The 12162-nt window shown below is 50.6% G+C and overlaps 1 protein-coding gene across 1 annotated transcript; it reads right to left on the bottom strand.

The window, feature by feature from the left end:
• Nucleotides 1-3384: 3384 nt before the first annotated feature.
• Nucleotides 3385-4562, bottom strand: LOC127302489 (dehydration-responsive element-binding protein 1B-like). The gene is made up of 2 exons (XM_071820381.1): nucleotides 3666-4562; nucleotides 3385-3577 (listed from the first exon to the last, which is right to left on the bottom strand). The coding sequence occupies exon 1, from the start codon at nucleotides 4331-4333 to the stop codon at nucleotides 3674-3676; it is 660 nt and encodes a 219-aa protein (XP_071676482.1). The 5' UTR covers nucleotides 4334-4562; the 3' UTR covers nucleotides 3385-3577; nucleotides 3666-3673.
• Between the last annotated feature and the right edge of the window lie 7600 nt (nucleotides 4563-12162).

Here is a 12162-nt window from a genome sequence, read left to right as displayed (position 1 = left end):
CGGACTTTTCTAGAACCTTCTAGAACCTTCCATAGAACCTTCCGCGACATTTTATTTCACATAAAATGACATCCTATATATGAATCTTATTCTCCGGACCATTCCGGAACTCCTCGTGATGTCCGGATCTCATCCGGACTCCGAACAAATATTCGAACTCCATTCCATATTCAAGTACTACCATTTCAACATCCAACTTTAAGTGTGTCACCCTACGGTTCGTGAACTATGCGGACATGGTTGAGTACTCACTCCGACCAATAACCAATAGCGGGATCTGGAGATCCATAATGGCTCCCACATATTCAACGATGACATTAGTGATCGAATGAACCATTCACATACATTACCAATTCCCTTTGTCTCGCGATATTTTACTTGTCCGAGGTTTGATCATCGGTATCACTCTATACCTTGTTCAACCTCGTCTCCTGACAAGTACTCTTTACTCGTACCGTGGTATGTGGTCTCTTATGAACTTATTCATATGCTTGCAAGACATTAGACGACATTCCACCGAGAGGGCCCAGAGTATATCTATCCGTCATCGGGATGGACAAATCCCACTGTTGATCCATATGCCTCAACTCATACTTTCCGGATACTTAATCCCACCTTTATAACCACCCATTTACGCAGTGGTGTTTGATGTAATCAAAGTACCTTTCCGGTATAAGTGATTTACATGATCTCATGGTCATAAGGACTAGGTAACTATGTATCGAAAGCTTATAGCAAATAACTTAATGACGAGATCTTATGCTACGCTTAATTTGGGTGTGTCCATTACATCATTCATATAATGATATAACCTTGTTATTAATAACATCCAATGTTCATGATTATGAAACTAATCATCCATTAATCAACAAGCTAGTTTAAGAGGCATACTAGGGACTTCTTGTTGTCTACATATCACACATGTACTAATGTTTCGGTTAATACAATTATAGCATGATATATAAACATTTATCATAAACATAAAGATATAAATAATAACCACTTTATTATTGCCTCTAGGGCATATCTCCTTCACGTATATCATCATTCCGGACTCGGTCCATCCTCGCGTGGCCACACATCCATCTCAACATGTGCATCTCCGCCACACCTAACTGTTGAACATGTCGCCTTTTAGTCGGCCAACACTCAGCGCCATACAACATTGCGGGTAAACTTACGTTTTAGCTTTTGTGGCACACTCTCTTATCACAAAGAATGCCAGAAGCTTGGCTCCACTTCATCCATCCAACTTTGATCCGGTGGTTCACGTCTTCATCAATATCCCCATACTTGTGCAGGATTGACCCCAAGTATCGAAAGGTGTCCTTCTGAGGCACCACCTGCCCATCTAGGCTAACGTCCTCCTCCTCGTGCCTAGTAGTACTAAAATTGCACATCATGTACTTAGTTTTAGTTCTACTAAGTCTAAAACCTTTCGATTCCAAGGTTTATCTCCATAGTTCTAACTTCCTATTGACCCCCGTTCAACTATCATCGATTAGGACCACATCATCCGCAAAGAACATACATCATGTGATATATCCTTGTATATCTCTTGTGACCTCATCCATTACCAAATCAAATAGATAAGGGCTCAAAGTTGACCCCTGGTGTAGTCCTGTTTTAGTCGGGAAGTCATCGATATCGCCATCTCTTGTTCGAACACTTGTCACAACATTATCGTACATGTCCTTGATGAGGGTAATGTACTTTGTTGGGACTTTGTGTTTCTTCAAGACCCACCACATGACGTGCCGCGGTAGGGATCAAATAGCACTAGTTGACAGAATTTCCATTACCTTCTCATGAACTGGAATTCTAGTTTATGGAGTTGATTATAAATTGTTGCGTGGAATACTTCTACTAAAATATAATGCTCCTTAGTGAAACAATCAAGTCCGTTGTCAAGCAGTCTCTGCCGCTCGGCCGCTATGAGTAGATGACCCGCATCCTCTGTGGCCGCCCGCTGGTGCGATATCTCGACGGCGTCCTCGAAGTTGGCATCGTTGATATACTCGAGCCCTTCCTCCTTCAGCCACCGGAAGCGCTACGTGTTGAAGGAGGCCAGGATCGCCGCCTGCTCCGGGCAACCGTGGACCTGTTGCTCCTCGCCCCACTACGTTGCCTCCTCCTCCGCCTCGGCTTCTGTGTCTGCTATGAAATCCTCGTTCCACTCATCGTCGGAGTCGTCGGATTTGAAATCCGGTAGCTCGAACTCGGCGTCGGGTTGCGGCGGGGCCACGTGCTTAGGCTGTGGCGGTTGTGGCTGCGGCAGCGGCGTGCGGCCGCTCCGGCCTAGTATCGAGTACGTGGTCACCAGCTGCCGCGACATTGTTCTGGAGAGGAAAGCGGTGGTGGAGAGGAGAGGATAACACAGCGGAATAGAGGAGACCGGCAGTCATGGAGAGGCTAGTGCGGTGGAGGGCACACTAAATAGGCGGAGCCAACTCGCCGCAGAGTATCTGAGGTGTCGCATTTACGGCGGCACGTGGGCGTGGAGAAACGGTGGCTTCATCAGCAACCGCCCGCAGAGCACACGCAGCATCGTATTTATGATGCCGCCGACCATTGAGTTGCTGCCAAGATGGCCCCACACACCTAATCCAACGTGACGCGAGGCGTCGACGCGCCCGTTTGGCACGCCACGTGAAAGGGCTGGCACGGGGTTGCCGGCGGTTTTATTTGGCTCGAAACCGCGCCAGCGCTTTATTGTGCGCACCGGTGTGGGCCCAATTTTGCCGCTGGCCTCCAAATTGTTATTTGGGACGCTGTTAGGCTCGCCGGTGAAGGTTCTCTTACTCCAAAGGGTTACCCACTAACTTTTTTTATTTGGATACATGAAATGCACGTGTGCAGATACAGGGTGTAGTGTTTTGGAACATGGTGCATATGCTCTCTCTATTTTGAAATACATCTTACACATGTTTTGAAATTTCAAAAAAAAATAGAACGAAAATTTCGCACGTACATCTTCTCGTGCTACGCATTCACAAAATCGTTTCATAAAAAATCGTCATATGACATGTGTAAAAAACAAAATTCAGTTAAAAATAATGCTTTTCATAAAATAAATTTTATATTTTTCACATAGGCCAAAAAATTACTAGTTTTTCGTGAAACTTGATGAACACACGTATATTATGGAGATGTACATGTACTAGAATTGTTTGTTGATTTTTTAGTAGAGGGGAGCTGAATTTATATCAATAATAACTGAAGTAGCAATTGCTCCTTTGTGAAACCGGATCTTGACAATTAACGAAGAACACATACTTCTGTGCATGTGAGGGAAAATATACGGATCCCGGCTGACAACTCTGTTTCTTCCTGTATTTAGAGGGTTATATAGCAAAAGAGAAATTTTAATGCAAAACGTCAAAATCACATTGAATGCACACTTTGCCATCAACAGTGACGTCTTTTTCCCTTTCGTGCCCTAAAAATATACTCCATAATGTAACAATAATAACTGAAGTAGCAATTGGCCCTTTGTCCCAAAAAAGAAACCGGATCTTGACAATGAGCGAAGAACACATACTATGCATGATCCCCCTGTCGCCTACTCTGCTTCTTCCTGTATTTGGAAGAAGATAATCAGAGGCTACATATGCAGGTAGTACTACTAGTATTACTACTACTATAATTTTAGAGTTGTGGATTACTGGAAGAACTAGCTCCACAGCGGCGTCTGCACAGCCCCGCCGTCCTCACGCCACGCTCCGGCGTCCGGCGGCTCGACGAGCATGCCCTGCGCGAGGCTCTCGTAGTAGGGCCCGGCTACCATGCCGCCGAAACAGTGCTCCTCGTCCAGCTCCAGCAGGTCGCCGGACGACAAGTAGAACAGGGCGGCGCTCGGCGTCGTTGAGCCGATGACGACTGCGACCTTCTCGGCGGCGGCCGACAGGGCGGACGCGACAGTGGTATCCCGGACCGTGAACGCGACGACGGCGAGGGCGACGGCGGCCTTGACCTCCCGCGCGCTGCCGAAGCCGAAGGACCCTGCGGCGAGCACGGGGAGCATCCGCCACGCGGAGTCGGCGAAGTTGAGGCAGGCGTCGGGGCCCGAGAGCGCGAGCGCGGCGGCGTCGTGCGCGCGGGCCGCCATCTCGGCGGTGGCGAAGGTGCCGAGCCAGAGCCTGGAGCCCCTGGTGCCGTGCACGCGCATCTCGCACACCCACTGCCCGACGCGGCCGCGGCGGCGCACGCCGCGGTACACCGGGTGGCGCGTCTCGTGGAACTTGGTGCGCCCCGCGGGGCGCTTCGGCGGCTCCGAGCACACCGTCCTGTGGCTGTGGGGCTGCTCCTGGCCGGACGTGGAGGCGGCGTCCATCTCTGTTCAAGTGACTGTGGAGGAGGAGGCTCCGAGCACACCGACCTGTGGCTGTGGGGCTAGCTTGCTGTGTGTCGATGGGCGGCGGAGCTTGGTTTAGAAGAATGGGGATACGGCGGAGGAGGGATATATAGGCAAGCGGGCGGTGGTTACCCGGCGGGAAGAAATGGAACTGGGGTAGGCCCCGTCACGCTCACGCTGACATAAGCGAGCAGCGTGGCAGCTTCATGGCCTTGCTTCCTTTTCCGCGCCACAGTCAGCAATATCTAGGTGAAGCGAGACGCCGCCCAAATCTTTGCTTCCAAAACAGGCAACAAATATTTTGGCATCTTGTCACTTGGCCATAGGATGAAGGAGGTCCCGCCCAGAGGGCGACGTTCCCAGCAGCTACCGAGTGAGCGTGAGAGCATCCCCACTCGTTGGCCCTCCCCACGCCCAAATCCGGCGAAATTTAGCGCCGGATGGATGTAGTTTTTGGCCTGGGGAGGCCCATTTTTCCAGCCGCGAGCCCATGGACGCGCACCCACCGCGTGCATAGCGACGGCGCAGTCACCGGGAAGGGCAATCGTCGGAGTTCCGTCGACGCATTGAACCGTCGCGAGGTGGACTGGAGAGCCGAAACGACTCGTCGGGAACGGTCGAATTGGCCTCGATGCGAGAACCGCCGTAATGGAGCACGAACTCCGCGGAAGAGCAACCGCCGCTCTCTTTCGTCGAGAGACCTACATATACGGTTTTCGACGGGCGACGCCATTCATCTGTTCTCTCGTCACCATCCTCCGTCAACCATCTCCGTCAACCATGAGCGATATCTCTTGGCCATCGGACACCGACAGCGAGGGGAAGCCGCCTGGATGGCGCCATTGGTGGGATCCAGCTGCATCGTCCAGCAGCGACGATTCCCCCGCCGGCCAGCGAGGACGAGTGGGACGACGAGGAGGAGGACGAAGAGGCCGTGGAGCAGGCCGAGGAAGAGGCCGAGGAAGAGGAGGAGGAGCAGGAGCAGGAGCAGGAGGAGGAGGACGAAGAGGCTGATGAGGACGACGACGAGGAGGACTCAACTTCCTCCGACGAGGAGGTGACGAGCCGGAAGCGTCGCCGCGACGACGATGAGGCGGGGCCTTCTAAGAAGAAGAAGGAGTAGTTTAGTTTTAAAATTTTTATATGTAATTTTTATGTTTATTCGAATTATATTCGAAATATATATATAATCTATCTATGTTGCACCACTTGAGAGTCCAAAGCTTTCGTTCGACGAGGGTATTGCCGTAGATCGGGAAGACGAGGGTTTTGCCGTAGATCGGGAAGACGAGGGTTTTGCCGTAGATCGGAGGCCATCGTCGCCGACAAGTTGGGGCCACGCGCGCTTTCGTTTCGTCCGGACACTAGTGGAAAACAGGGCTTCCGTGGGAGCCTTTTGTCGCGGGCGCGCCTGCACCCGCGACAAATGGCCTGGCCACGTCGCCCCGAAACCATGTGGAGCGCGCGGAGGCTTTTGTCGCGGCCTTTTGTCGCGGGCCGTATTACGACCCGCGACAAAAGGGGTAGGAGCGACGTGGCCACCCCTTTTGTCGCGGGTCGTAATACGGCCCGCGACAAAATGTCCCCGCCCTATATATAGAAGCAGCCAGCCACCCCCCCACCTCATTTTTTCCTTGGTGGTGAAGGTGGAGGTGTATGCTAGCTCATTTTTTCTACATGTGCACAAGAGGTGTTTGATGGAATGCTTGTGAGAGGGATGCCACTTGGTTTATTTGATAAGATTTCTCCTCTTTTTGATCCAAAAAGGTTAGCAACTATTTTCTTGACTATATATATATGCATAGTCCGTACAATACTAATTTTAGCAAGGTGATTGCATCTGATACATATATAATTGTGCTTATGATGCAGATGAGTCATCCATGGATGTACGGTAACCGATGTGCTCCCGCTTTCAGAGAGGGCGTGAATTCTTTCTTGCTTGTGGCCGAGGCCAACAAGTCGAAGCAAGGTTTTATGTGCTGTCCATGTCTAAAATGTAAGAACGAGAAGGATTACTCTTGCTCAAGAGATATTAAGAGCCACCTGCTTCGGTTTGGGTTCATGTCCAGTTATAATGTTTGGACCAAGCACGGAGAAGAAGGGGTTATGATGGAAGACGGCGATGAGGAAGAAGATAATGATGAGAAGTATTATCGATCTATGTTCTCTGAATGCTTTGATACCGCAATGGACGACAATGAAGAAGAAGGAGGTGAAGAACAGGCATCGAGATGATCCTGTTGATGATGATCTTCGTCGGGCCATTTCTGATGCAAGAAGAGATCGTGACACGGATAAGGAGAGGTTGCGGTTCGACAAGATGTTAGAGGACCACCACAAATTGTTGTACCCAGGTTGTGAAGATGGGCATAGAAAGCTGGGTAGCATATTGGAATTGCTGAAATGGAAGGCAAGAGGTCGGTGTGACTGACTCGGGATTTGAGAAATTGATGATAATATTAAAGAAGCTGTTTCCAAGAAATAATGAATTGCCCGTCAGTACATATGAAGCAAAGAAGCTTGTCTGCCCTCTAGGATTAGATGTGCAGAAGATACATGCATGCATTAATGACTGTATCCTCTACCGCGGTGAGAAGTACGAGAATTTGAATAAATGCCCGATATGTGGTGCATTGCGGTATAAGATCCGAAAAGTTGACCCTGGTGATGTTGAGGGAGAGCCACCCAGAAGAGGGTTCCTGCGAAGGTGATGTGGTATGCTCCAATAATACCACGGTTGAAACGTTTGTTCGAAACAAAGAGCATGCCAAGTTGTTGCGATGGCACATGGAAGAACGTAAGAAAGACGCGATGTTGAGGCACCCCGCTGATGGTCGGCGGTGGAGAAACATCGGGAGAGAGTTTCCGGATTTTGCGGGTGAGGCAAGGAACTTATACTTTGGTCTAAGTACAGATGGCATGAATCCTTTTGGGGAGCAGAGCTGCAGTCCACAGCACTGCCCGTGACTCTATGTATCTACAACCTTCCTCCTTGGTTGTGCATGAAGCGGAAGTTCATTATGATGCCAGTGCTTATCCAAGGCCCAAAGCAACCGGGCAACGACATTGATGTGTACCTAAGGCCATTAGTCGATGAACTTTTGGAGTTGTGGGCCAAACCAGGTGTACGTGTGTGGGATGAGCACACGGAGCAAGAATTTGACCTACGAGCGTTGCTATTCGTAACCATCAATGATTGGCCTGCTCTCAGTAACATTTCCGGACAGACGAACATAGGATACAATGCATGCACACACTGTTTAGATGAGACTGAAAGTAAATATTTGGGAAAAAGCAGAAAAGTTGTGTACCCGTTCAATCGTCGTTACCTTCCGCGCAAGCATCCCTTAAGGAAAAAGGCAAGCATTTCGATGGCGAGGCAGACCGCCGTCCGAAGCCTGTCCCCCGTAGTGGTGCTGATATATTTGACATGGTCAAGGATTTAAATGTTATCTTTGGAAAGGGTCCGGGCAGTCGACCTGTTCCGAAAGACGATGACGGACACGCGCCCATGTGGAAGAAGAAATCTATTTTCTGGGAGCTAGAATATTGGAAAGTCCTGGAAGTCCGCTCTGCAATCGACGTGATGCACCTGACCAAGAATCTTTGTGTGAATATTCTAGGTTTTACGGGCGTGTATGGAAAGACAAAAGATACAACGAAGCACGGGAGGACCAGGAACTTCATAAAGGACGAAACGGCAATCATCCAGGGCAGTTTGTAGGGCCTGCCAGCTATGCTCTTACCAAACAAGAGAAGGAGATCTTTTTTGAAGCCCTATTCAGTATCAAGGTTCCGTCTGGTTTCTCGTCGAATATAAAGGGGATAGTAAATATGAAGGAGAAAAAATTCCAGAACCTGAAGTCCCATGACTGTCACGTGCTTATGACACAATTGCTTCCGATTGCATTGAGGGGACTTCTACCAGAAAATGTTCGACTAGCCATTGTGAAGATATGTGCATTCCTGAACGCAATTTCTCGAGAAGGTAATGGATCCGTAAACTTTGTCGATTACAGAAGATGTGGTCCAATGTCTTGTCGGCTTCGAGTTGTTGTTCCCACCATCCTTCTTCAATATTATGACGCACCTCCTCGTTCACCTAGTTGAAGAGATTAGAATTCTCGGTCCTGTATTTCTACACAATATGTTCCCCTTCGAGAGGTTCATGGGAGTCTTAAAGAAATATGTTCATAACCGAGCTAGGCCGGAAGGAAGTATCTCAAAGGGCTACGGAACTGAGGAGGTCATTGAGTTTTGTGTTGACTTTCTTCCGACCTTAAGCCGATTGGTGTTCCTGAATCTCGGTATGAGGGGAGGCTGACTGGAAAAGGCACACTAGGAAGGAAAGCAACGGTGTGGAGGGACAAGATTTCTTTCAATCAAGCGCACTACACGCTCTATACAATTCCAGCTTGGTGGCTCCGTACATCGAGAAACATAAGAATGTTTTACGAGAAATAAACCCGGAGCCAGCCCGAGTCCTTGATTACACGTCAACACATGAATACCTTCGGCAGTTGGTTGCAAAGACATCTCATTAATGACCCATCTGCGGTGGAGCAGCTGTACTTGTTGGCCAGGTTACCATCTTCAAACATATGTACATTCCAAGGGTACGAGATAAATGGGAATACATTTTACACGATCGACCAAGATAAGAAGAGCACCAACCAAAACAGCGGTGTCCGCTTCGATGCAACAGACGAGAATGGGCAGACCACCACATATTATGGATACATAGAGGAGATATGGGAACTTGACTATGGTCCCACTTTTAAGGTCCCTTTGTTTCGGTGCAAATGGGTGAAGCTCAGCGCTATACATATTGACGATAAGTACGGTATGATAACAGTGGATCCCAACAATCTTGCGTGCACAGACGAGCCTTTTGTCCTAGCCAGCGAGGTGGCTCAAGTTTTCTACGTGAAGGACATGTCTAGCAAATCAAGAAAAAGAAATCAACAAAAGAATACATCAATCGAGGAGCCAGCGCCACATAGTTCTTTCGGGGAAAAGAAACATCGTGGGAGTGGATGACAAGACAGACATGTCGAGAAGATTATAATAAGTTTAAAGAAATTCCGCCCTTCACGGTGAAAATTGACCCAAGCATCTTGCTAAATGATGAAGATTCTCCATGGCTACGGCGTAGAAGATCACAACACTAGATGGCGATGTAATAATGTATTCTTCATATATAGTTCCCAAGACAATCTCTACATTTATGTAATAATGAAGATTAAACTGTGCTTGGCTTGTTGATCTCGCTTGGCAAGGCGTATCGATGCTCCTTTTATAGGCACGGCACCGCTTCTACTTTGTCTTATTACTTCGACAGGCCGTCGTGCGCTACATGCTTTATCTCATCGAGCAGTGCGTCCACCCACGCGTCCTTATCCTGCCGACACCTTTAGTCGCGGTTGCAGCCACCAACCGTGACAAAAGGTTACCGACACATCCTTATCCTGCCGACAGCTTTAGTCGCGGTTGCAGCCACCAACCGTGACAAAAGGTTACCGACACATCCTTATTATCCTGCCGACATCTTTAGTCGCGGTTGCAGCCACCAACCGTGACAAAAGGCCCTCCTAGATAAGCCTCCCCCAGTCTTTTGTCGCGGTTTGAGCCTCCACCCGGGATGAAAGTTTCGCGCGCCACTTCGTTCCCGCCTATTTTCTTCCCGCATTCCCGCCATTTTCCACTATATATATGTAGGCTTGGACTCTCATATCTGCAAACCTCATCACTCTCTCCCATGGCTTCCATCGTATGTCTAACACCCCGGGAGGCGGAGGCGCTTGCGCCTCGAACTACCCCTGCCCGCCCGGCTACCGCGTCCCGACCGGCTGGTTGCTGAGCGTCGGAGGCGTACCGGTCCCTCCTATCCCTGTAGGTGTGCCACGCGAGATGGCCATCACGAACCACTACTATTTCGAGCTCACGCCTGAGCAGCGGAGGAATCCCCAGTGGCATCCCGACTACAGCCCGACTTGGGACAGCTTCTTCATCAATCGGCGTGAGAGGGCGGTTGCCAGGTACGAGGAGGACGGCCCGCCTCCTTCGAACTTCAACGAGGCCGGCCGTCGGATGTGGTGGCGCGGCCGGACTCTCCAGAGCGTCCTGGCCTATCGTGGCCCCCCGCCTGCGCTACCCTCAATCCCAGCCCACGCGTGGTCATCCGCCGAGGTTCGACAACCGCGACCCCGATGCTAGCGACGATGACGTCGGCGACTTTGATGACTACAGTGGCGACGTGTATAGGACTAGGCACGACTATGATTGAATGGCTCCAACATTCGAATCTAGCCATGTATCTTATTTTTCAGTTGAGCTCTGTACTTTAATTTCAGTTCAATCGTAATAAATTTCGTGTCAACCACTTTATTGAACAAAAACAACCGACAACGACTTTATAAACTAAATTTAAACTAATAGAACCGACAACGACTTTATTGAAATTACAATAAAATAGATAAATTACTAGTCTAGTCTCTACTCGTCGTCGGAGGTTGTCTCCGTCCAAAGGTCATCCCACCGAGGGTCGTTTCGGTCCAAGTTGTATTCGAGTTCTCGAGCTCGAAGGCGGCGACGGCCCGACGGTTGCGCCTGTTGGACCTGCGTTGTGCCCTAAGGTTAGCAACGCACGCGTCGGGGGACCGCGCCCTCCACTGGCGCATCAACTGCTCGTCGCGCTCGGCGATGGCGATCCTGCGCTGCACCTGGCGATGCCGGCGACGGTCCTCGTCGGTGACGAGGCACGGCGGTGGCGCGAGGAACTCCGCCTCCTCTAGCGATTCAACATCCGGAAAGTTGATGTCGTGCCCTGGCCGCCGAAAGCGCCACGCCGCCGCGTCGTAGCGCGCGCCGCCTCCTCCGGCGTGTTGTACGTGCCGAGGGTGAGGCGGAAGCCACCGGCGCGTATCTCGGCGGTGAACCTACCGCTCGGATGCACTCGAACGCCACGGAAACCGGACGCCCTCGACGACATGGAGGCATCCCGGAGATGAATGAGCGGAGGCGGTGGCGACGTGTGGTTGCGCCCGCACTCGTCGCTCTATATAGCGCACGCGGGCATGGCACGTGTTAGCGGTGGCTACACGTCGCACGCCGGCGTCGGCGGGGTGAGGCACGTGGCAGCGGTGGCTACACGTCGCACGCCGGCGTCGGCGGGGCGAGGCACGTGGAAGAGGTGGCGACACGTGGCACGGGGACGCGACACGAGTGGATATGATGCGAGATGCAAATAGTTATATGGATATCATATTCATGTTCATTGGATTTTTCTGATCAATTTTCATATATAAAACTTTTCTTTTTGAGTTACCATTTAAAAGTTATTGAAATAATAGTTTTTATTAAAAAAAAACAGAAAAACAAAAAACAGAAAAAAAAACGAAACACAAAAAGCTGTTGCAGGCCTGATCCGCGTGAAGCGCATCCAACGGCTCCAGGCCGTTTGAATCCAACGGCCTGGAGCCGTTGGATGCGCTTCACGCGGATCGGCCGCCTCCTCCCACCCCCTTTTGTCGCGGGTCGAGCCACGGCCCGCGATAAAGGACCCCTTGTCGCGGGTGGTGGCACGACCCGTGATAAAGGGGGGCTTTATCACGGGTCGTGCCACGACCCGCGACAAAAGGGGTTAGGTATAAATACCTAACCCCGCGGGCGGAGCCCCACCCGCGACACACGGAGGCCAACACTTAGCGAAATTCACGCCGCCAGGCTGCCGGATTTTGCCGTGCCGCCGTCGATCTGCCGCGCCGTCGCCGCCGTCGATCTCCTCTGCCGCGCCGTCGCCGCCG

Source organism: Lolium perenne, chromosome 5, assembly GCF_019359855.2.
Source record: "Lolium perenne isolate Kyuss_39 chromosome 5, Kyuss_2.0, whole genome shotgun sequence".
NCBI lineage: Eukaryota > Viridiplantae > Streptophyta > Magnoliopsida > Poales > Poaceae > Lolium > Lolium perenne.
The sequence above is the reverse complement of the archived record's forward strand: the minus strand, read 5'-3'. Positions and strand labels throughout refer to the sequence as shown.

Excerpts from the sequence above, each read along its gene's own strand:
- LOC127302489 (XM_071820381.1), bottom strand. The coding sequence starts at position 4,333 with ATGGACGCCGCCTCCACGTCCGGCCAGGAGCAGCCCCACAGCCACAGG.